Source organism: Melopsittacus undulatus, chromosome 8 (genome assembly GCF_012275295.1).
Source record: "Melopsittacus undulatus isolate bMelUnd1 chromosome 8, bMelUnd1.mat.Z, whole genome shotgun sequence".
Lineage (NCBI taxonomy): Eukaryota > Metazoa > Chordata > Aves > Psittaciformes > Psittaculidae > Melopsittacus > Melopsittacus undulatus.
In genome coordinates this window covers 22,095,211-22,122,083 of record NC_047534.1, presented here as the reverse complement: position 1 = coordinate 22,122,083, position 26,873 = coordinate 22,095,211, and the positions used below count along the sequence as shown (strand labels likewise).

General features: G+C 35.7%; 1 protein-coding gene across 1 annotated transcript in view; it reads right to left on the bottom strand.

Moving 5' to 3' along the window:
- Positions 1 to 26,873, bottom strand: part of CCDC73 (coiled-coil domain containing 73) — a 75,005-nt gene that overhangs the window by 3,452 nt on the left and 44,680 nt on the right. The window contains exons 9-17 of the mRNA XM_031050481.2: positions 24,946 to 25,025; positions 19,340 to 19,468; positions 18,952 to 19,011; positions 16,706 to 16,810; positions 12,855 to 12,965; positions 10,833 to 10,964; positions 6,241 to 6,406; positions 3,749 to 5,299; positions 637 to 770 (exon numbers count right to left, since the gene is read on the bottom strand). Of these exons, the coding sequence (XP_030906341.1) occupies positions 637 to 770; positions 3,749 to 5,299; positions 6,241 to 6,406; positions 10,833 to 10,964; positions 12,855 to 12,965; positions 16,706 to 16,810; positions 18,952 to 19,011; positions 19,340 to 19,468; positions 24,946 to 25,025 (2,468 nt within the window). The remainder of the gene's footprint in view (positions 1 to 636; positions 771 to 3,748; positions 5,300 to 6,240; positions 6,407 to 10,832; positions 10,965 to 12,854; positions 12,966 to 16,705; positions 16,811 to 18,951; positions 19,012 to 19,339; positions 19,469 to 24,945; positions 25,026 to 26,873) is intronic.

Sequence of the window (26,873 nt, the reverse complement as noted above, 5' to 3'; positions counted from 1 at the left end):
AATACAGCTTAATACAGCTGTTCAAGCTCCACAGACTAACATAGGTCTAAAAATGCAGTGTGAGCCATTGCTAGTGCCCTCTGAAATGATGTTGTCTTACAGGGGAAACAGCAACACAATAGGGTTCTTTTTAATTCTCTGCTTTTACACATTTGTGTAATGTCATCTGATTAAATAAGACGATAACTAAATATGGCATCATGTAACTGCAGCACAGAATAAAGGGATAGGCTCTAATTCATAGATACACTGAATTTTTAGTCTTTCACAAATTTCTTTTAGATAATGTGGTCTTAATAAAGGAAATAATGTTCTTATACATTTACCTACCTTTATGTTTTGAAAAAACCCAACTCCTACTTTTACTGTAGGTGATGATTTCTATTAGGGTACACAATGAACTACCCTCTTTCTCCCCTCCCAAACAGACTGGTTAGCATCTGTTTGATTCATATGCTGTGACTTTTTCCTGCTGCTTTCTATCAACCTTAATTGTGAAAAATGGTGCCTTGTTGCCCTTTTGATATTATTTTGGAGATTGACTCAGTCTTAAAGTATCCAGATGCGTACAGTTGTACAAATATCTGTGGAATTAGCTCACTGAGGTCTGGTCTGCAATATTTTTAATTGACTTACATGTTCTGTGGGAAAAGAAGAATCATAAAAAGTCTTTGCTATAGCATTCCAGTCTTCACCAGGGTCTCCCTGGGGGGCTCGGTGGATACTAGAGGTATTCAAAGTGTTGGCAGCTCTGTTAAAAGTGGTAGAACCTGATTGACAAAAAGGAAATGGTAACAACTGCAATTTAATCTCTAGGCATTAATTGTAAAGTTACTAAACTTCTGGTTTACCTCTGATCTTAAAAAAATCGACTATTTTTGGTTTAAATCACTGAATCTGTTTTAGGCTTTTCCGTCTTCATTTTTTGTTTCCCATATTTCTGCATCTGTTTTTGTCTCTGAAGATGAGATGTGCTTCTCCTCTGATGGAAAATGTTTCATACTGTTTTCATATACTAAGTTAATGACAAATATATTTACAAAAAATGTATGTTCAGAATATTCTAATAGAGTTTTTTTTTCAATCAGTATTAAGACTCACCTTCCAATAATGATGATCAAATACATAATTAATAAATAATTAGTGCCATCCTAACATATTCCAGGGTGAAAACAAAACACACATTCTAAATACAAGGACAAAGAACATTTTAAATGAGGAGTCTTTATAAATGGCTATACCTAATATTACAGGGAATCACACTGTAGCTATCTAATGAAGGTAGGATGGGCAAATTAGTAGATTAATCATAGCAGAGATAAGGCTCCAATCCTGTAGTGGCTTTATGCACTGCTAGTAGACTCCATTGAAACCAATATCAAGTTCCTTGCAAGATCAAAACATAAGCCTACTTTCACATTCAGCTGTTTTATCATTACACAGATGCCTGTTGATCACTGCTACAACAGTAAAATCTTTGTTTTGCTCTGAAAATGCATGTTACCGCATAATTGTGTAACAATTAAAAATACTGTAACTTTTCCTCTTGGAAGGAAGATAGTGATAAGTTTGTGTTAGTTTTTTGAGTTTGCCAGGAAGAGCCTGTTCCCTATTCATTCCTCTGTTTACTCATGTGGAGTGGCTGCTCTTTGGGAACCAAAGTTGTATAAATAGTAAACTGCATTGTGGTTAGGCAGTACAAGGAATTCCCTCAGATAGGCTTACTAAACTCTTCCACCAATGCTCTTCACCTCTAGGTCTCCCATATGGCTAAAACTGTGCTAGAGTAAGTAAAAATAAATTTAGGAACACTATCCATATGGATTCCGCTCCAGGTTTGCTATTTGGGAAAATATCTGAAAGCAAAACAAAACAAAAGCCAAACACAATAAATCTTGGAAGCTGTAGTGCTGACTGCCACAGTGACTCTTGGGTGCCCTGCCAGTAAGGTTCTCTAGTCTCCAAAAGAGGTGCAGGATTCAGAGTGGTCAGCAAGCTGAAGTAGGGATCTGGCTAAATTAGGCAGGATAATGAGAGTGAGAGGCACATCTGGGACCTAGACCAAGATCATCGCTGTGAAGTATTATTAGAATTCAATAGGTCTGGTGACAGTACTTGTCCCTGAGAGACTCAATGGTGGAAGTAGAGGTAAATTAAAATCCCTATCAACTCCTTTGAGGGAATCTCCTAAAGTCACTTCTTGGAATTGCAGTACTTTGCTTACAGAAAGGTTTCTGACAAGAAAATGAGGAGAAACGAACTTCAGATAGTGCTGGCTGTTCTTACAGAAAAGATACATACATAATATCACATAACTACACGTTCATTTTCTTGAAATGGGTATCAAAATTCACATTATTGATGTGCCATCTGAGATCAGGATCCTCCTACCATGCTATTACCACTGCTGTTTTAGGAAAGAAGTCTTTTCTGAAACTGAACTTCAGATGCTGTGCATCAGTGTACAAATACGTATAGGCAAATGCAGAAATGAAGTTACCTATGAACATAAATTCCTAATACCAGAACAGCATGCAGAAACCATGCTGCTGATTTTCTGCCTCACTACCACAAAGCTAAGGGATGGGAGTTAGCTCTGCTTTTGGTATATTCAAGGGGCAAATCTCCAAACACTACATCCACAAAGCCTCAAAAACACCCTATACTGTGGATCTAGTTCTTCTGAAAAACAGCTAAGCACCCAAAGCTCCATTTTTCTACAAAAATAGGGACTTTCACTTCTATCAAAACCTAAGAGATCATCTGCTCTTTTAAGTTTACAGTATGTGTTAAGAACAGAATCCACATGCAAGCTTGTAAGGAAGCTTATAAGGAAGGCTCCTTTTATACTTCTGTATCTTATACTCTGGCCAGTTACTGAAGTGGGGGAACATCTTGAAACACATTGGAGTCAGTTTGCTGTGGAAATAGAGAGGACGCGTTTATTACTTTGGTAGAAGACTGCATTTAGAAATGGCACTTTAACTAAATAAATACAGGGGTACTCCAGCAGCTAATTTTATTGCAAAACAAACCTAAATACAGTTTTCCCACACTGAAGTAATGATTTAGAAATGGGCAATAAAGCTCTGATTTTGCACATGCAAAAATTTGCAGTGCAAAATCAGCAAATAATCACCAAGTGCCAAGAATAGGAAATAATAAACTCCTTGAGCTTGGGGTGTTTTCCAGAGCTTGCAAGCACAGACTTCTCCTTTCATGCATTCAACACTTTCAGATGGTTTTATGTGTCCATCTGAATTAAAGATGTACAATGAAAAGAAAGAAGTAAACTTTCTCTAAGCCCCATTCAAAGAAGCATCTACTGGTTCAAATACTACTCTTAATTTTTATGCAAAATGAGGGTGCTGAATCATTTCCAAAAGCTGCTCAGTGCTTTTCAGATACATAAAGAGCCCAGCTAGAGTATGCTCTACATTAGGGTTCCAAATACGTATACAAATTTGGTTTGTCACTGCACTGTTTTTCTTCCACAAAGGGAAATGTGAGAAAAAGGTTTTTTAATTGGGTAATTTAGCAAACAAAAGCTTTAGTTTAGTTTAGTTGCATTTATAGTACAAACAGGGAAGAGTCATCTTTTTTTTTTTTTTTTCCATAGAACTAAAATGTTGTGAGGTTTGCATTTGTCTACTGCTACACAAAACTCAGATGCAGAAATTTTACATATTGATAATTTTGCTAAGTATATTCAGTACATGCTTCAAACATAAATGTTTATTTTTCTTACCCAGCTCTGTTTCTCTTCTGTCAACATTCTCGCTGAGATTTTGGCACTGTGTTTGTGAAGTAATGTTTGTGTTTTCCACTAAGCCTGGCAGTTTCTCTTTTGAAAGGGAAGGCTCCTTGAAGGCTGAAGTCCGTGCAGCTTGACCTCTTATTTGATTTACTCTTGAACAAGAACTGAGGTCTAAAAAATTTACGTATACTGGAGTTTTCTCAGCTTTTTTATCTGAGGCTGAAAGATCAAAGGATGACCTTCCACTTATGTTTACTAAATTTCCAGATGTTCTCATGGGTAAAGAGCATGATTCTTTCAGGTGACCCTCAGCAAACTTCCTTCCTGGAACTGTACCAGTCAGTAAGAGTTTTTTGTCTTTTAACAATGTGTTATTTGTTGAATTATTAATCTCCACTGAATGTCCATTTTTGATGGAGCATATCTGAATATCATCATTCACTTTTTTAATTGGAATTAGTTTATCTGTGCTAACAATTGTAACTGCTGGGTTTTGTTTATGAGCAATTATTTCAAGGTCATCAGCCTTTACTGGAGATATGGCTTCAGCATTCAAAGTACATGTGTTTGTAGCATTCCCTGTTTGCTCAGTACTGTCTTGTTCAGGTTGCTTGCTGCCCGTGTCATCCACATTTATTGCTCTTTCTATTTTTGGGAGGCATAAATTGAAAGTACGTAAGAGAGACATGTTATTACTGTGTTCTTTTGTGGCATCATCACCGCTTACATTGTCACAATAAACAGTTGGAACATTCTGATCATCAGTCGCTGGTACATCAGGACTCCTCAGTATACCAGTCTTGGTTTTGTGTCTGGTATTGTCTTCATAATTCTTGTCTTCAGCATCTACGTGTGTCTGTTTAAAAGGAAGTTTATTTATATGCAAACCACTTGGATTTAACAAGATTTTTTCTGCTTGATGCAATCCATTGCCTACATGATTGTCACTGTCCAGAAACCTAGATTTTTTGTATTCAGTTTGAGAATTTTCCGTAATATAAGATGGGATACCAAAACTTAATTCCTTAGCTTGATGATTATCTGTACTTCTCTCATACACAGCATTCCTGATGCAAAGAACTGTTTCATACTCAGTTTTGGGTGCTTCAGGTGTAAGGGTGCTTTTGTTGTTTTGTACAGTGTTTGGTTCTATATCTGCCTTAGTACAAATTAATTCATCTGTAGTATTGCACAATTCTTGCTTGTTAGAGTCAGTCTCCTGACTTCCATTTTTCTTGAAGGCTCCTACAGAATCAACACTGTCTAAGATGACTTTTCTTGTTTGCATGTGGCATGGCTTAGAGCTGTCCTGGAGCTTTTGTTCTAAATGTTCTTTGTTTTCATCCAGGAACATTCTACATGTTGCTCCCAGATTTTCTGCTTCTTTGTGCTCAGTGACGTGTATTTCTGAGGTCTGTCCTTGGGTAATTAAATGCGTATCTGTGCAGAGGGTATTCCTGGGAGAAGCCTCACTTTGCTTTTCTTCATGAGGGCTAGCAACATTAATTTCATCCGTAAAACTGTTTTCAAGAACTTGTAAATCTGTTAGAGTAAGCGTATTCTCTAGTTAGTGACAGATAACAGAAAGGTTAAGTAATGCTTTATTTTTACAGTTTCTGATTTCCAAAGAGATGGACTCAAGATCAGTATCAATATTGATTCTTCTTATCTTTCATTACACACACAAGTCTATCAAAAATGTTGCTGAAGTAACTTGGAAAATATTTATAAACTGCTCAAACAGAAAATATATTAAAGGGGTCTTCATTATGAAATTAACACACACACTTTAAGCAACTATTGTGTGTCTACACAAAATTTAAGCCAGTTACTACTGCAATTTGACTTTATTTTTGAAAGTGGCATTTTTAGCTAAATGGAAACCAAAACTACTGTTTAAGGGACTATCTTCATACCAAAAGGAATATGCTGTGACTTGATGGTAGTGGGCAAGTGAGAAAGAACATGCATTCTGTATGAGAAAGGTGTTCTCTGAGAGATACAGTCTGAGGTTGTGATCACTGATCTTTTAAAGCAGTCACTATGTGCTTTAAAATAAGCTTTTAAATTTCCACTAAACTCTGCTACCTTTTAGAGACTGAGCATTAGACACAAGGTATATTTCCTGTAGGTGGCTTCAAAAATGCAGTTACAAAGTGCTTTGTGCAGTAAAGTATTATGATTATCCACATGAACAGACCTTCATTGTTCTGTGCAATGCAATCACTCTGCCTTTTTCCACTGTTATACAGTAAAGTCCTTCACTTTGCTTCCAAACACTTTTATACATATTATAGTTATTCCTAATCCCTATTCTTTTGAACACGCATGCAGAAAGAGTATTGCAATAGCTTGAGGGGTCACAGCATAGGGATGTTCACTTGAACACTTAATGTTCAAGGTCAGCCACTATAAGTGCTGTGCTTTCCTTCAGTGCTTTGTGAGTTCAGCATAGATAATTATTATCCATGTATTGACATTACTTTGTTCTATATGCAATTCCTTAGTGCTTAAAGAGGAGTCCGTTGTGGTTTTTACTTCAGTTTCTTCATGTCCAAAATCACAGTCTTTTCTTATTACAGACTGCATACACTCATTTTCTTTTTGAATAGCTTGTATTTCACTGTCTTCTGAGTGTTCTGGACCACTCTAGAATAAGAAGGAACAAAAGATTATACATAGAATCACAGAATCATAGAATAGTTAGGGTTGGACAGGACCTTAAGATCAGCTAGTTCCAACCCCCCTGCCATGGGCAGAGACACCTTGCACTAAAACCATGTCAACCAATATTATATGTCACCCAACATATTTTAATAATTTACAGTCATTGATTAAAATTACTTAGGACTTAGATTTAAAATTGTTTTTAGAATTCTGATGTAAAACAATGACCATTCACGTGAAGTTATACCAAGTTCCTCTAAAAGAAAGAAAAAAAACCCCACAAACCAAAAAACCCGAAACAAATTAATATCCTAGAAGAATAGGAAAGAAATTAGATCCTGCTACGTTACAGTCCACAGAGAAAAGTTATACAGATTGACAGAATTTCTCAGATGAAGGAATGTGTGTTGTGTATATTCTGACTGGATCACTCCCTTGGTCTGTTGGCTGGATTAGTGACCTGCTAAGTAATTACATGTGGAAAAAACCTGCATGAGTGCTCTCTGCACTCAAACACATGTGCATACACACACATACTAACATTTTTTTTCCTAACAAGCCACCTAGGATTTTTCACTATATTTCGTAGGCAAATAAGGCTTAAAATTTTGCAGTTCTTGTTAGTCAGTTCCTCTTAGCCTTCCAGAAGGCTTTTTAACCTGAATTTGAGTCACATTCGAGCAAGTATAAGCTTGAAAGATGCATTTACTTAAGATTTAAGTCACTGGTCTACTCCTGTATTTGTCTTTAGTTTTGAAAGTTGCATTCAATAAAGTTCTGTGAAAACTAGGAGCTGAATAGTGAAGAAACACCCTAATAAAATCACACACACATTAAAAAAAATAAAGGAAAGGAAAAGAAGATGCATCCTTTATGATGACCAACTTGCTTGGCAGCTGAAAGCAGGAGCATGTGCTGGCTCTTACCCTAGAGACAGAGTATGAAAGTAGGTAGATGTGGGAGGGAGCAGGGGTATTGCTTAGCTCTTTTAAAAGATGTGAGAAAAAGCTGAAGATACTTAGGTAACTGGAGGCGTTGCAAAAGGAAGACTGGGATGTGGGAGGGAGTTACAAGCGTTGTGCTTGAGCATCCGATGTGTGGGAAGGACACTACAAAATGGAAGGAGGCACGTAGACAATACTGATAAAAAATGGGATTACTGCACTGGTGGCATAGTAGATGATGTAGAACACACATCTGCAGGAAACAGTTTTTTACAGGTCACAGAAACATCCTGATGCTCCCAGCTTTGCTGGTTTGGGGGAGGGAGGAGTCATGGTGAGTGGAGGAAGGTCCTAAAAACAGTTTTCCCCTGCCAATACTCCACCTTCAATTTGAAGTTTCAATTGAAAATTCTATTTTCCTCATGATTTATCATCATCCTGCCTTGACATTCTGATTTAGAAAATGTACATATTACATCTTTTTTTTTTTCTAAATTTTTAATGAGTTCATTTTGATTCCTGGCTATATACATCCTATGTTCAAGCTTTTCTTGTCAAATACAAATACTGGAATTTTCCTCTGTCATGAAAACTGTCATTATTTCATAATCTCTTGCTTCTAGAAGCTGTTTATTTACACAAAATCCACAATATATGTGGATGCTACTCTTTTGCTCAGGTACAAAACAGCTACTATGGTGGCACCACATATCTTGGTACAGGCTGCACTGCTGAATGCACCTGCAAAAAAAAAAAAACCCCAAACATGAAAAAGCATTGTTAGAAAGAGAGAAAAGTTACAGTTACATGATTCCTTTCTAGATTTTCAGATGAGTTGAATAACCCTAGTTTCCATTAACTTCAAATAGGTGTTCAGCTCTTCAAAAACAGATCAGTGCATAAACTAAAATGCCTTTATATCAAAACTATTAAACCTGAAATATTTTTTGTTTTTTCCCTGTGATTTAGTAAAATCTAACTAAGCAATATATATAAACCTAAGATAACACTTCCCTCAACAGAGTATTACATACTATGAAATTCAAAACCTCCTCAAAACCAGATCTCCCTGTACATATACACACAAAAGAATGACAATTATAGAATCATAGAATAGTTAGGGTTGGAAAGCACCTTAAGATCATCTAGTTCCAACCCCCCTGCCATGGGCAAGGACACCTCACACTAAACCGTATCACCCAAGGCTTCATCCAACCTAGCCTTGAACACTGCCAGGGATGGAGCATTCACAACTTTCCTGGGAAACCCATTCCAGTGCCTCACCACCCTAACAGTAAAGAATTTCCTCCTTATACCCAATCTAAACCTCTGCTGTTTAAGTTTCAACCCATTACCCCCTGTCCTATCACTACAGTCCCTAATGAAATGTCCCTCCCCAGCATCCCTATAGCCCCCTTTCAGATGCTGGAAGGCTGCTATGAGGTCTCCATGAAGCCTTCTCTTCTCCAGGCTGAACAGCCCCAACTTTCTCAGCCTGTCTTCATGTGGGAGGTGCTCCAGTCCCCTGATCATCCTCATGGCCCTCCTCTGGACTTGTTTCAACAGTTCTATGTCCTTTTTATGTTGACGACACCAGAACTACACACAATATTCCAAGTGAGGTCTCACGAGAGCAGAGTACAGGGGCAGGATCACCTCACTGGACCTGCTGGTCACACTTCTTTTGATGCAGCTCACTATACGGTTGGCTTTCTGGACTGCAAGTGCACACTGAAGCCAGCTCATGTTAAGTTTCTCATCGACCAACACCCCCAAGTCCTTCTCTGCAGGACTACCATGAATTTCCTTTTTGCCCAACCTGCAGCTGTGCCTGGGATTGCCCCGACCCAGGCGTAGGACCTTGCACTTGGCATGGTTGAACATCAGAAGACTGGTGTCAGCCCACTTCACAACTGTGTCAAGTTATGGCATTCCTTCCCTCCAGTGCTAGGTGTAGCCCTATACTCTACTGGTACATGGCTGTATTAAAAAATTAAACTAAGTGTGAAACAATAAAGTTAAACTAAATTGCAGTTTGAGCCTGTAATGAGGTCTGACATGGTACCTGTCTTTAAAAAATGACTTTTGTTTAATTAGTATTCCACAGGTTACCAGTATGAGGAAGTTCACGTACATTCTATATGTCATGCGCCATAAATGCTCGCAGGGATTTCAGATTATACTAGGTGTAAAAATAACCATGAGCATATTTCTTTGAACACTTTGAGCCAGAGTCAAGATCTGCATCACAGCAATCACCTTTCCCTTTTATGTTTTACTAGACACTGACTCATTACTCATACAAAGTGAAATTCCACAAATTAGAATAATCGGTATGACCTGCTACAGCTCCTGTAATTTCTTGGCAGTTCCACTGAAGTTTGACTCAGTCTAAGCTGACCAGCTTTTGAAATCTTTTTTTGCATTTATGAGCATAAGCTTTAAGCTTAATTCTTTTCAAACATATAGGGTTATCTGTAAGCACAAGTACTATTTATCATGAACAACTGATTGTGTGTATTGGTTCTGCATCCTAAACATAATCTGTATTTTTTTCCTTCAAAGTAATTATGATTTTTAAAAATTATATGATTTACAATTACAATTATACCTTGTAGAGTTCAGATATTCTTTGGCTGGATGAGTACTCATTTCAAATATAATTTCCATTGCATTATTAAGATCATACCAGCAGTTATGTACATGTGTATATTCATGCATACATATAAATGAGCTATAGACAAACATACATGTATTGTGAAGGTTTGTCATTTTACTGAAAATTCATAGATACTTCTAAAAAAAAAATTTAAAAAATCAAATTTACAGTCCTAGTGTCTTCCTATTTTCCTAATAATGGAAGAAAAAAATCATATACAAGCAAAATGAGTTTTCCTTTTTTGAAGGATAATTCCTTATTTGGATGTAAAAATTAACGGGAAAAACGATATAACCAACAGAACAGAATACACTAAATGAGCAGGGAAAACTTCATGGCTTATGATCTTTCCCATTTTATCAATATTACAAAAGACTGGAATATAATTTGCAATCCAGTTTAAGTAATGGGTAACACGTAGCTGCAGAGCTACACACTCTTCCTTTTGCTCCAAAAGGCCATCATCATGTGCATAACCACTTGTTGATTTCTCAGATATGCTCTGAATATAGAGCTGAACATGACTTTGGCTCACACAGTGATGCAAGCTCAGTTCTAGTTCAACCTGCACTGTCAGCCTGTCTTTTAAGTCCTGCATTCATGATTCTTAAAGCTGCTAAATGAAATAAAGGTTGGGGTTTTTATTAAACTAAAACTGAAAAACTTTGCTATATATAAATATATATAATTATCTTTGTCAAAGGAAGCTCAGTGAACATGACAGCCAGATTAGAAAAAAAATGTCTCTCATTTTCCAATATTTTTACAAGAAATGGAAAGTACTGCAGCTATTAGAAACACTTACCTGCAGATTGTCCACTTGCTCAGAATGCTGATTTCCTTTAGGAGGATGAGAGTCTTCAAGATGTCTATGAACTCCCTTAAGGGAATTCAGCTCATTTTTAATAGTGTCTATTTCTCTTCTCATGTTTTCCTCCTATAATGAGAGGGTACACAGAGCACACAAACACAGATCTTACATTGCATGTTCACATACATAATACAGTATTTTACAGGGGTATCAATAGCTTAGCAAATTAAAGTAAATCCTTAAAAGAAAGCATAGATGATACAGAATTTCTTTGTACAAAGATAATTTTGAGCACTTGCATTCAAACCAAAATTTTAACCACATTTCTACTACAGACACTATCCATTTCTTAATGTTTTTTTTCCCCCACCATTTACTTCAAGCAGCAATGTTAAAAAAAACCTGAGATCTACATTTGTAGCTTTTTTTGGTTTTGGCTAGATAAACATCCTCACCAACATTCAGTCTCTACCTACATTGTCAAGAAACTATAACAGCAAATAATCTACTTGGCACTTCTGTAAATATCCTCAAGCATCCAATGCTCCTTCAGTGAGTACACAACAATTGAACTTTTGTATTTAGTAAAAAAAGGATGATCAAAAATATACGTGGCAGAAAAAAAAATGGAAAGGCAATTTTACAGAAATATCTTCACTTAATTTACAAGTATTTCCAGAGCAGTATATAATGTTAGCTGTATGACATGACAAGGTAGTAAGAGACCGAATTTCTAGTTATCCATAGCAGTAATATAGAGCTTGGGGGGAATAAATAAACCTTCTAAAGAATAGTTGCAAACATTCCTGAGAAATAAGCAGGGCTAATTCCCGTGTCTATATAGGAAACTATTGGTATAAGACTCTCCTAGAAAGAGATCAAATCTTCCTAGGGCAGTGAGCATCGGAACAGTTAAGCTATTTTGTAGTCTCCTGCTTCTATAGTTATCTCCATAGCGGCTGCATTCAAAAGAGTTAGCTTTAGGATTACAAGGACAAATTTGCATTATTTCCTCACAGCCTCCCTAAGACTCTACCTATCAAATTCAAAACCTTACTGGCAGTAGGTGCCAATTACATAGAGATTAAAAAAACTGATTATTAAACAAATGCTGTTTAGAGTCTGGTTTCCACACAACACACTAAGTAGATCTTACTGAAGATGAATTAATCTTTCTTACTTGTAAATATGTATTTATTATTGCAGACAGTTTTTACAGCTACAATATTTTGCTAATTATTTTGGATTAAATAATTACTGCAGTATACTTTAGAAGTAATGTAGTAGAAGAAAGAACAGCAAATCTTGAAGACAAATTATTGTTCAGGTGAACACAGAGGTGAATTCACTGAGACATGCAGGATTTTACCTTTTCATATCCAATTTCACCGCGCAGTCCACATTGAATAATTCCTGTCACATCAGGGCCTCTGCTTTAATGCAAGCCTTCATTACCTCTATTCATTTTGAGGTGGTTTTTCTGTGTTTTTTTCCTAGGCTTATGGACCTTCAGGAATACTTTTATCCTGTGTCAGTCTATATGGGTTTACACTCATTTTTTACTGTAAGACTGTTTACAGCTTTTCAGGGTACAAGAGTGCAGCCTGGTATGCTGGTATTCTCTGAATAAGTTGTGTTAAAAAAATAAAGTTTCCTTAAAAATACATAAAATTCAATGTAAATTAAAACCTATATCAGCTTCCATGTCCAGGTAATGGCAAGTGTGTAACTGTGGAATATTTAAGTGCTAAATTCAAGGTAACACCTAACACCCTGGCTCTTGCTTTACAGACTGAAGGAAGAGCACTGACCTTTTAAAGTACAGAAGTCAACATTTCTCCTACATCTACCTTTAAAAAAAATAATAATTTTTAAAAGAGCCTGCATTACTGGAAACTAGTTGTTTCTATTGTGTTATTTCTGCAATATTCTCTTGGCTTTTAGGAATTACCTGAAATGCTTGATGTCTATTTCAAAAACCTCTTAATACTCTATTATTTAATTTAAAAAACCTACATCTTTTTTCCAAGTTCTTAGTGCTTTCTCATGCTCATTCTGGAGATTAAGGAACTTTTCTTCATTTTCCCTTGCCTTCTCCTTTTGCAGCTCATTATCTCTTTCAAGGGTCTGCAATAAAATTAATTATCCAAAAAATAATCAATACCACACTAATGAATTTTGATGTGTTTTATGTTGCTTGGACCTTTGCTTCTAACATGCTGGAAGTGCCATACAGATCAGTGGTAATGTGCTATCTCAACAATAATTTTCATAAATTAACAGAAAGGTGCTTATAGTTTAGCTAACAGGAAACAGGGGGAGGTTATGAAAAAAGGAATGGCTATAAAAGGGTATAAAAACACTTGCCATTATTCAGTTTCACTGCATAAGTTTTAATGTGTTGAAAAAGTAATATAAAGTCCAGAGATGAAAAATATGAAATGTAGCACAATCTAGACCCATTGTACTTAAAGAAAAATCTAATCTATATTCAAAGAAAATATTTCTATTTTTCTGATCAGTTTTTCTATCCTGAATTGTTTATTAACCTATCTTATAAACTGTGTAAGCTTTAAATTCTAAAACATATCTCCTGGAACATAAAGTATATGTCTGATTATCCTTTAATTTATTTCTATTAGACCAGCGAAACAGAATAGGAACATATTAAAACAACAGTGATACTAAGTTTTATACTATTATAATTGTACTTCCAGCATTTTTTGGTTAACTCTTTCAGCTTGACTGTGCTAAATCAAAGCAGCCTTCTGTAAATCAACAGTAACTTCACACACATCTCAGGTGCTGTTGGAATTTTTATCCTATCATGTTTTTATAGTAAAAAAAAAAGGAAGATAAAGGACTTGCTGAATCCATTATCTACTATATAGATGGCACAAATATATTTGATAATGTAAACATAACTTTAATACATGCAGCTGTATGACCAGTTACATATTTATGATTGCTGAGCTGCTTTGAAAGTCCACTTGAAAAATGTTGTTAGGGAGGCAATACTCCAAAGCAATTCCTTTTTTCTTAATCTTGTAACTAAAAATGAATCTACTTGATTCACTTAGCATCAATTTTAAAATGCCTATGTTAATTTAACCTCACTACTAACACAGATATATTTTACAGGTATTAATGCTAGGAAAATGCAGATCCTTGCATTTTTATACCCATGGAAGAAGTTGCACATAAGACTATAATGGATCTTTTCTGACAGATTATATTATTTAAAAGATGAGACAATTCAACAGTACATTGAATTATCATCAACTGAATAATTGCACTCTGATGTAGCACCTTTCATCCAATTCTATAAATTAGGAGTCCAAGACCTCCTCTCTGATAAATCTGCTCTAACTTCAAGGATGCTTTTATTTGTATCTCAAATGCAACTTCCTCTGAAATGGAATATAATAGTTATTCACAGCACAGCTCTTCAGGTAAAGTATCAGGAGTAGCAGAGTAAAACTCTCTGTAAAAATACATGCAAGCCAATTGCACAGCAAAGGGAATATCTGAATTTCTTGCATTCTCAAGTATTCTATCATCTACTAAAGAACTATAACTTGTTTTTCTGGACTCCTAAGGGCATTGGTATCCTAGCATTAAGTATGTATATGTAGACTGAGAGAGAACAGGATGATCCTTCCTGAATGTTACTTTGGAAGTTTAAGTATTCTGTCATCTCAAGCTTAAATTAAGCAGCGATTTTTTTGTGAGTATAGGAATAAAAATATTTCCATGGGACTATACAATCACTCCTTCCAGTTTTCTATTATTCTGAGGAAACTTTTTCTTAATGAATAAGGTCCAAAAATTTAACGGTTGTACAATATTGCATGAGGACAATACATAACCTTCAGACCCCATTCATCATACTGCAGTTCTAGAATCAATAAAGGCAAAAGCAATAGCTCTCAAATTGGCAGGAAAGTGAGCAGACCTTTCAAGTTATATATTCATCCCCATATTTTATAAATTTCATCTGTTGCTTTAAAAAAAATGACACTGCAAAATAAGCAGTTAACATCTAGTTCCCTTGGAATATCCCGGTAAGTGTATTGACCTGTCAGCCACATGAGTAGCTATAAAAAGCAATGGTATTTTATGACTAGTGCTTAAACAGAAAGACAAACATTTCTGACAAATCAAAATAACCCCATGAGCTCATATGGAAAGAACATGTGTCATTCACTCTTATTGCATTATATTTACATCAAGCTGTTTAAGGAAATCTATGCATTTTATAATGTATTCATTGGGTTTACACAAAAAAAACCCTTCTATTAAAATATCTAAGCATTTTCATGTTTCCAGATGTGATCTCTTGAAAGTTTATCGCTGATATCTGCTTACATAAATGTTATGAATCCCTAATTCCCATTCTCAAGTGAGAATTTCTTGGTCTTGAGAATGCACAGCATGCTGTCAAAACTCAACTGAGATCAAATCTTAGCTGATCTTAAGTGCCATGATGAAGACTAAGAAAAAACATTTACATCAAATTAAGTATTGAGAAGTCCTCATATAATCAACAGAGCTTTTAAATATTAAATCAAGAGCCTCTTATAGATAGCCATGTCTTGCAAAACCAATTTCATCTGAAGTATTAATGCCTGCAAGAAGTTACATTGGAAGGCTACACTGAAGCTTTGGTGACTAGAAATAGTTTGTCCTATAGTCAGAAAGATTAGAAAACATTAATACCTTCCCAATGTCTAATATAAGCAGGACTCAAGTCAAAGCAGGCTGTCTAATCAGAATTAGTCTAACTGCAATCAGAAATCTGTTGTTGGCCTGTACAGGCTGCAAAACAGACATGTACTCAGTCCATACCTTAACAAGAAAACAAGCTATACCTCTCTTACACTTGTAGATGTTTATGTGGAGTCTTCAAAGACAAGATCGACACATGCCATTTACAGTTTCAGCTGGAGCTTTAAGGCATAAAGTTTATGAGATGGGAAACAATAGCTCAACCTGCCTACATCTCTTAAAAGACAAAGGCTTATGTGAAGTGAATCTATTTTCAATTTAGCATAGAAACAGTTACACAGAAACATTTACTTAGAAACAAAGCATACATACACAAGGAAGTTTAATTTGAGATTAACTGAGATACTAGTTCAAAACATTGACCCTCACAGGCCAAGCAAAGAATGAAATAGTTGTGGATACGTATGGACGAACAGCAGATACTAATTATTAATAGTCTGATTAATGGTTGTAGCTGAACTCTGCATGGCTCATATGGCCAGAACAGATATGACCTTAATCTTCAGTGCACTGTGGGCTGTTTGGCTGCTAGTGTAACTTAGAATTAAAACTATTCTGAGCCACTTTTACACCCCCAAAGAAGAACTGAGAAGTGTTGCAACTCCAGATCCTTCAGCATGACTACTTATCACCTCTAGCATAAAAGTGACAGCACAGCAGACAACAGAGCGAGAAATGGCTAAGGATACATTCTTAGGCACTCTGCTCTAATAAAACTGGGGACAAGCTCTGAAAAAGATCTGAAATTTAAAGTATTTTCCAGAAAATAAATTCATACCTGCATGAAAATTATAAGAAACAAAAGTCAAAATCATTTGATTTCAAAATATTTGAAAGCAACCACCAGTATGTTCCGGTTTTACCCTCCACAAATGTCTGATAAGAATGGCAACTATGATTTACTTTAGGGGCAGAAAACTAAAAGAGGGAAACTATAGCCTGTGCTTCAAGGTTTGTGCTGACAGTTAAGGAGCTGAGGGAGCAATGGAAGTGAGGTCAAAAGTTCTGGAAAGCATACAGATGTCTTTAACAGCCCTGGACTTAAAAATAGCAGCTTGTCTAATCAAGAAAAATCTGACCTTATATTCTTCTTTCAGTGCATTTAATTCACTTTCCATTCTCACATTCCTTTGTGTTACTCGCTGAAGCACCTCCTGCACACATTGTAGAGAGCTGAGAATTTCCTTATTAATACAAACAAATTAGGACATATTGAATGAGATTTTGTTCCCAAAGTTTAAGTATTAGATCATTTATGTCTTTTGGATTAACATTTTGTTTTATTCTGCCAGTGTTGGGGAAGGGCTAATAGGAAGAAATCGGAACAACTTGAGGTTTTTCTGTCCTTGGAGAGGATAATACTATTATAATTTACTCCTTTTCAGAGAATTTTCTTATTAAATGACTGGAATGGAGACAGAGAGTAATTCTATATTAAACACTACAAAACACATTTGCAGACATTCAAAGACGGAGGGAACTATCTAGCCAAACCAGTCTCTACTCCCTAACAAACAGAATAGGAGCTACTAAAAGAAGGCCTGAAGAGAAAACAACTAAGTTTCAGGCAGAAGACACTCTTAAATGTGCTCAGTTGCTTCAAAATATATTGGGAGTAGAACATATTATTAAGCAAAAGTACTTTCATATACCTGTAAAGAGCTTTTCAGTTTATCTACTTTTGGTTCTACTGTGTACACAGATACAGCTGTCTACTAAAAATAAAGATCATTATTCTGGGTGTACTGTCATTCCTTTTCATGCATGTATACTTATGTAGAGATATATAATGTTTTTGCACTGAAGCTTAATTTATCTTTAGCTCCATTTTACATCTAGAAAACTGAACCACAGAGACATGGAACAGCTTATCCAGTGTCATCTGACAGGTCGGTGGAAGAGTTGGCTGTGTCTTTTCAACCTAGTGCAGTGTTCACCAGACTAGAAGTGATTGCTTCTCTACATACAGCTCAGTATAAATCAGCTATAACTTAAATAGTATGTTCAGCCTCAGTCCAAAAACCATTAAAACCAACACCTTCATTTAATCCAGATAGTGAATTTGTATCAGTCTAATACAGAAATCCAGGTTTTCTTGCCCAAGTTCTTGGAGAAAACATGAAATTCATCACTATATTAGGGCCCTCCCCAGATTTATACTAAACCACTCCATATGTTAAAACCAACAAACTCCTAGCAATTCCCACAGAACAAAACAGAGAAACAAAATAGAGACCTTCTCTTAGATAATACATATCAAACATGCATATGAATTTTCTATAAGCATCTCCATATAAAGGCTTTTAGTGCATTCAGGGCTGTAGGAAAAATGAGACCTGAATCTCTTTCTTATTTCCCCCGGTTTATTGGCAAATACTTTTAAAAAGCAAATTCAAAACACAAACAGGCTTGTACAGATTGGAATAGTACTGCTGGATTAGCCATTGGTGAGTGCTCAGTGGGTACACTAACCTACTGCTTTTGCCCCCCTCTGCCCCCCCTCCAAGAACAGGAATAATATGCTTCTCTGTCTGGCTCAATGCACTGCAGAATGAAAATGCTGCAACTGTTTCAGAAAAAACACAATCAAGTGCTTTTGCCAAGAAAGGTTGGACCATGTTATTCTAGAGGTCTCTGATTCTATGATTAATCACCTTTTTTATGCTTAATATTCTGCAAAACAGTGTAGTATGCTGGTATTACAGGAAACTGGTAGGTTTTCGGTGGGTTTTTTTTTGCTATGTTTGATACTACACTCCATGTACCTTGGTTTGAATACTTGGATTTGCTCTGGAACATACCTGACTTTGTGACAGGAGACAGTCTTAACTCTGTTCAACTATGTATATGTGTAGCTTAATATTCTAGAAGTGTATGTTGTCACAAATGCAACATGTTTCCTTTATAGACGATTGATACATGATTCCAATTTTACCTGATTTTAATGCCAGCAGTATTAAACTGTTAGCAACCAGAAAGCAGAATAGCAAGGGTGTTATGCAAACATTATTATTTATTTGTACTGAACCGGTATGTAAACTACTATTTCACACGGGTGTACCGAATTCCTCCCATCCGATTTTAAAAACAAAAGTTTAGACTTGGAATAAAGTGTGAAACAATGGATTTTGTTCTGGTAAAACACTTTATAAAAACTGAAAAGGAAGATTAAATTTCTGTTATGTTATTAAAATCTTTCCAAACAGTCAACAACTGAATTTAATTAGTTTTAGTAGCCTAGTATAAGACTTTAAGAAACCTGAATATGAAATATAGCACATATATTCCTAAGTGATTTTTAAATAGCAAAGCTGTATTAACTCACCAGCTTTTCTTCTTTAATGTGAGTGTTTTCTTCCTGAATTTTTTTACTAACTTCTGTCTCCTTAAAAAAAAAGAGGATGAAGAACAGTATTTTAAATTAGTATTTCCTTTAGCAATAGCATATTAACATGATATTGTGAACCATCATGAAACTATTTGAAGAAACTGAATTATTTTGAAGAGTCTAATTGATTTTTCTAAACTATAAAATTATATGTATAGCATGTTCACTTCCCCCAGAAACATTGTTCTGGAAATATTTTGTTATGCAATTAGTAGAAAGGAATCGTTTAATCTACATACATCAGAGAGAGCACTACCATGATGGTTCCCTAAGGAAGAACAGAAAATATTCACCAAAAAAAAATTTTGTTTGAACTCCAAAATACCATTTTGATTTTTTGTTGCAGTTCTTGAAACTGTTTTTCCTTTGCTGCAAGATTAATGTTTTCTTCTGCCACCCTGTACTGAGATGTGACCTTGGACCTTATCAGGTCTGTAGTTACTTTCTTCAGTTCCTTAACACAGGAAACACATATAAATAGTTCATCCAGCATAGGCATTGCAATTCAAAACAAAGACAAATCTTTTAAACTATCCTGAGTCATGCCCTACTTTTAAATAATGTATGGAAGCACCAGAATGAATGAGAGGATCTGAGATCTATGAGACTGACTTGCTGAATTTTAAATTTGTCACACGCAGCTAGGTGTTTATTTTCAGAGGTAAAATGTTATTGTGCCAATTTTTCTCTGTTTGGTATTTATGATACTTCAGCATTTTGTTATTTTCTCTTCCAATAAGCATATTAGAAGATCAGGTTGTTATTGGTAAAACCTCCTACAGCGAGATTCACAATAGAAAGTATCTATTATAATTCCTGTGTACATTCCTGGGAATTGGGAGGGGGAAAAGGAAGAACAGTGACTATCTGGTAAAAACAGGAACTGACTATAAATTTGGAGGATCTTTGTTTTTCCTGAAACATTAATTATTTAATCTCAGGAGAATGGTAAATTAATTTTATATTAGAGGCTTCTACAACATTATTTTCCATCTAAAATCTGCTTTTGATTTTATAGTTTTCATTATCTTTTAAATATCCTGCCCCCCTCCCACCTTTTTTTTTTTTTAATCTGTTTTTTGTCCAGTTTATTCCAAGCTCCTACTGCAGCAAATAAACAGCAAAGGCTTTGATCTCATTAAATTACAACTTATAGTTCCTGGAGTCATAAATATTGTACCCTGTTCTCCCCCACCCCTTCCATTCTGGTACAAGGTAGTCTGTTTAATATCGCTCTCTCCTTGAGTGCTCTGACGTTTACTCAGACAAATAGCAGAGCTTATGAATGCTGTTCACAGATAGTATCAAGAATTCTTCATGATGCCATAGTGGTGAACCAAGCATTCAGAATGGTAATAGTTTTATCTAACAACTAAGTTTGGTCTGTTTAACTTTTCTTCACAAAACTGGAATTCCATCTTATCACAGACCAGTGGTTTAACTGTTCTGGACAAAATCATATAACAGTACAAAAGAAAAAGGGAAGATTACGTTGTAGCTGAAATTCACAAATGCAACGTTTTGCAGAAAATACAAGTAGAGGTACTATGTTGAAATAAATATTTTTCTTTTTTTTTTTTGCTAGAGCTGTATTTCTCTTGTATTTTAGTCATAAATAAATGCAAATTAATCTAGCAAGTACTAAGTGTAATTACAGAATCAATTATAGAAACCAAAGACAGCCATACATTAGAATTATGATATTCTGTAAGGTAGTTAGGCTTCTTCCACCTTTTCAATAAAAACATATATTACTTGGCCTGTTTTTACTAGAAGGCTCTATAATGAAAGAGGCTGACAGAAGGTGCAAGTAGTTTCAGCTTTGTAAAATTAAAAAGGTTCACTGTGCCTATCTTTACAGAGAGCCAAGTTAACAGTATACAGAGCACAGCTAAAAGGTTTGTGTGCTACACGAACAGGTGCAAAAGCCTGCTACGGATCTGACACTATAGAATTCCTAAAACTTAGAGTTTACTGTGTGCTTAAAAATCTTATTACTTATTTTGACACAGGAAAAGAACAAGTTGTACTAAATCATGCCCTTGAGGTAGAAAATATGACTGGACTTTTTTTCTTTGTGTATCGCAGGTGAATGCATATGATCCATCTGGAACCAAACCAACAACGAACAAATCCCAACACAAACCTGAAAAGAGCCAACACAAATCAAATCACCAAAAATCATGGGAAAGTTTTCCATGGTGAGTGAAAGCACAAGCTGTAGAGCTGCAAAAATAAAAGAATTTTATACACACACATGTATATCTTATGTTCTGAAATTAAAAAAAAATCCTCAGAGTTTTTGCCTTTTTTTTTTCCTTAGTAGCTCTCTGTCATTCATAAGATCACCAGTACCATTCAGAACCCTAGAAATTAAATTGAATCTGGAAAATAATTTTATCAATTTCAGGGGAATGCTGAGAAAGAGTGATAAGGCTTTAAACCCATTCCTTTGAAGTGTTGTTCAGCCAACACCTAGGGACATGGTTTCAGAAACACTTCAAGCCAGCAAAAGTCAAGTGTCAAAGAAGAAACGGTCTTGCTCCTTCAATGTCTTTTCCTTTTGCCAGCTGATCTAAGCTAGAACTTCCCCCTTTTTTGGTAAAATGTAGTTTTGATCAATTCAAAATTTTCATTCTGCTTTCTCTCAAGGCCACATAAATCCACATGCCAGCATGAAGAGGAATTACAGGACTGGAAAAGCAACCAGCACAGGTAGATGTAACCATTTCTCAAAACAGTGATGATACCTTAACACAAACTTCAACTGTACCCAAAATTATATCATATTATAACCTCTTCCTAGATCAGTACAACTCTCTTGTACTCTTTCAGGCCTTGAGCTGTTCTTTTTAGCAGCAGAATAAAGGGCACCTTTTTCTTGGCCAGATCTAATTTCCACAGTGGTTAAAAAGAATCCTACCACATTGAATATGTAATGTTCAAATCCTAAAATAAATGTTACTGAAAAGGAAGCTATGCCACAGTCCTTTAAGCTAGGATTTAGGAACTGGACTTTTAAGCAGACAATGTTAAGAGGAAACTACAAGCTCTCTAAATAACATTTCACAAATCCCACATGACTAAACCTGTGCAGAGTAGACCTCAACTTAACCCAGGTTTTATTGTTGTACATATTTAATACCCCATCACATATTTGCAATTTCATTAAAATTGGAGATTAATTTATTTTTATGCATAAATGTTGAATGGCATACATTAACTTCATATGCCCATTAAGAACAAATGTATGAGATCATCCAGGTCTGAGTCAAAGTAATGTTTGTGATAAGAGCTGACAGCCCAATTAAGATTTTAGTACTATGGAAAGTCATTGCCACTCCAGCACTGAGGCTACAGAGGGAAGAAGTTTGAACCCACAAGTTGTCAGAGCTGTTAGAGGTCAGCCAAGTCTCCAAGGCAGATTAAACCAACTTTGTAAGTTGTCCCAACTTGTGCTGCAGATATCATGATTTCTTTCAGCTATGTGGCAAGTGAAAACCTTACAAACTCTTCTAAGTATCAAAGTTTTCTCATTGCTTTGGATCTCTCATAGGTCCCTTCAACTCAGACACATCCCCCAACAAGGGAAAACACTTGACTGCTTTAAGATCACTTTTGCAAGGGTTTCTCCAAGTACAAGATAATCACAGTGAGATGAAGCTACCTAAGGGCACTTCTTACTGCATTCAAGCACTGCTTTTCTCTTGCAGAGTGACCCAAAAGAGGAGCCCACAGCCCTTCACAAACTGAAGGTGTGCTGAACTAACAAGTACCATTACAGATACAGTTCAGAAATGTACTCTATCACTATGTAACTTTGCAGAAATAAGCAAACCGTCAAAACAGAGGTTATTGAAAAAGGGTTGGGTTTGTTTGCTTTTCTATATTGTTTATTTTCAACTCGGTTTTCACAGAAATTCTGCAGTTTGAGGAAAAATGAATGTCTACTATATACAACTTATATTTATAAACTTGTATTTACAAATAAACAACACCATTTTTTGGTTGGTTTGTTTTTCATTCTCATAGAATCACAGAATAAGCCAGGTTGGAAAAGACTTTTAAGATCATCAAGTCCAACCATTTCCCCCAGCACTGCCAAGGCTACCATGAAGTCATGTCATTAAGGGCCTCATCTACACAGCTTTTGAACACTTCCAGGGATGGTGATTCCACGACTTCTCTGGGAAGCCTGTTTGCAAAATAAGATACTGCCACAGCAAAGTGCTGCATCACTATGTGAATATTAAAATACTAAGAAATTACATTCCAGTTTAGTTTTCCACCACCATTCAGAATAAGATGGTCAAACACTAAATAACCAACAAGAAATTCAGAAATAACCACAACAAAGGTATTTCCTGGTGAACTGAGGAAGCCAGATTAAGTTTCAGTTGACCCCTTCTGCTAACCTAACAGTATTTTATTTAAAATTCATCACCCATGACCTTAAAAATCAAGGGTACAGCTGAAAAAAACATGGATCAAGCAGTATGTTTGATTACTGCTGTCCATAAATCACTATCAATTTATCTTGCACACCTCTCTTACTCCCAAATTGCACTATGTAAAATTTTCTTCAACATTTTTCTTTTCTCACCTCTCAAATTAGTTACCCTCAGAGAATTCTCAGTAATGAATTATTACTGTTTTTTTTTAACTAAAGCTAATTTACTGTGAGGTTTAAAAAAATATTCTAGAACTCCCAAATTTTTATGTTTACAATCTGTTACAACAAAAGTATTATAGAATCGACTAGGTTGGAAATGACCTTTAAGATCATCAAATCCACCCTTTACCCTAGGACTGCCAAGTCCACCACTAAACCGTTTTGATGAATGTCCTTTTCTCTGTTGCATACAAATTACTCATCCTTCTCTAAAGGCACTGTACTGTTGAAGTGTACTCAGTGAAGACAGTTATCCTCAGACATCCATGGCTATGTTGATTTTAGCATTCTAACAAATGGCAATTCTAACAACGGCAAATATTTCCTTCTACAGAGGAAAGTTATCACCACTGCAACTTCCAATATTTTTCCACTGCTCTTACATCCATCAAATATTTGAGATAAAATACATACCATTTTTATATATAATATAATACATAACCTATCATTTGAATTATGTAGCTAAATAAATATTTCTAAATGCCCTAAAACCCAACCATGATTAAGAAAATAATTTGAGAATTTTCCCATGTTCTGCTTTACTGTCATTGTATTTTTTTGTCTGCTTTTATGTTGGCAGGAATTCTGAAATCTTTGAGATTTCAGTCACTTGAAGACCTGATCTTCTTGACACTGAGGTTTGCCATGCTATACAGGAAAAGGAAACTTTATTCTTCCCACTATTACATATGTTCAAGAGTGCAACTCAAAAATGTACTTGGCAAATAGTAGTTTCTGGATAGATGAGGGCAGAAAAGAGTTTAATGGTCAGCCAACTTCTTTGTCCATAGCATCACTGTTATCTAATGTCTCAGTTGCCCTGTCACAAAATTCCCCCATTTCTGATGGAGGTTCAGTTACAGCAGCTACCAGCTTGCTTCTACAGTAACCACTTGTCATATTCTGTTTCTCTGACTAAACTGAATTCAGCACTGCTACCTTCCCATATCAAAGGGGAGAAGCAATGGCAACACAGCACAGGAAGAAGAAAGACTAATCACCATTAAAGAGAAACAAGTAGGATGCTGTAGAGGTAAATAAAAATTCTCAAGTTACACAAACTGTTCAAAACTGCTCCAATTTTAATTGGCATTCATGTGAAGTACCTGTGCATAACAAGAAAGCATAAAACTAATGTAGGCATTAGTCATAGAACGAAGAACAGTGCTGCTCCTTCTTCATTACTATTAATATTACAGCAGTTTACAGAAGTCCCAAAGAATCCCACTTACATAATCAGAAATCCACACTATACTTACTTCCTTCAGATTACTTATTTCAGTTTCTTGTCTTTTATTTACTGATGTTAGTTTCTTATTGAGCTGCATTGCTTCCTGTACTTTAAAAAAAAAAGTTAAAACATGTCAATACTTCCATAGTTGAATATTTGATTTATGACTGCAATGTATGTGCATATAGTTTATAACATAATTAAACATCTTTGTAGAAAGGAGATTAAGACTGAAAATATGAGTCCACTTTTTCTGCTTAGTGTGATACTACACTGGAGGATTACACCAGGTAGTTGTTCTATACCTTGAACTATGAGTTAGGACTCTTCTGTGCATTGGTTTGTCCTTTGTTTTGATTTTTATTTTTAATTGTAATTTAAGTTTTAGTAAAGGTTGATGTCACTTTATTAGGATCACTTCTTCACGAGCTTTTAATCTGAGGGTTTGTTTTGTTTTTTTTTTAACTAAGGCTTTGCTTATAGGTTTTTGATGAGTTTATTTTCAGAGGAACACAGGACATAATGGACCACATTACATTCAAATGGACTACAGCATATTCAAATAATTAACAGATGCACAGTTATATGCATACAGGACACAGAAGACAGCAATCAGCAGAGGATAACAGAGAGGAAAATTATAAGAACCATCTCTGGCTCTTTTGAAAGGGAAGGCAGCTGTCTCAGACTTTATGCTGGAGAGGGACTCTTCACTAGGGACTGTAATGATAGGACAAGGGGTAATGGGTTAAAACTTGAACAGGGGAAGTTTAGATTGGATATGAGGAAGAAGTTCTTCACTGTAAGGGTGGTGAGGCACTGAAATGGGTTGCCCAGGGAAGTTGTGAATGCTCCATCCCTGGCGGTGTTCAAGGCCAGGTTGGACAGAGCCTTGTGTGACATGGTTTAGTGTGAGGTGTCCTTGCCCATGGCAGGGGGGCTGGAACTAGATGATCTTAAGGTCCTTTCCAACCCTACCTATTCTATGATTCTATACAGGCCAAGGTATCTCTGGGAAATTGCTTGAAGTTTCATAATTAAAAGCTGAAGATATTCACTGCTCCCTGTATTTTTTCAGTCTCCTCTATTCAATCTTAGGATTTTGATCCTCTGAGGTCTCTTCAGCCTTTGCAATTCCCTGATTCCTCTTCATTTACTCCTAATCTTTTTTTCTTTATTTATTCAAAAAGGTTTTAGCACAGGAATACTTGTGAAGTGCAAGAACCCAAGACACTCCATCACACCCATAAAGCCTTTTCGGTTAAAGATGGTAAGCATCCTGGGGAACAGTGGACAACAGCCTTACAGTACAATAAGCAATTTTGCAGGTTTATATAAGAATATGTGCTTAACAAATGAAAACAATAATGTAACAAATATCTGATACAATGAAGGAAAAAAAATATTAAATGAAGCAGACAAAAACTGAAAAAAACCTCTCTTCTACCTTTCCACAGGAGTCATGTATTGATTCTTTAGCTTTAAAATACTAACAGTGGTTAGATATTGGTTAGACAAAGGTTTAGATTTATTATAAATGGTGCTATTTTTCCTATACAGTAGCACTATAGTACATCAATGTTAACTCTCTTGTTTTCCTACATACTGCTTTAATAAAGCAGATAAAGCACCAGTTTATAAATTTAAACAATTTGCATACACAATGGCTGGGATACTTCCTGCCCGACTTTTCCACTGACCACAGGTCCTTGCACAGAATTTAGAAGTTACCTACTAAGCCTATTGCACATCTTACATACTGCAATGCAAATTGCATTATCTCTGCAGTAAAAGACACACAAGTAGTTGTCATAGAAGCAAACTGGTGAACGGATTGGCTATTTGAACAGAAACAGTAACATTTAAAATCATTTTTTTACAACTTCATTTTGTAATTACTGATAAATATAAGTAGAAATACGGCAAAAAGCATTTATATATGGTTCAAATAGTGTA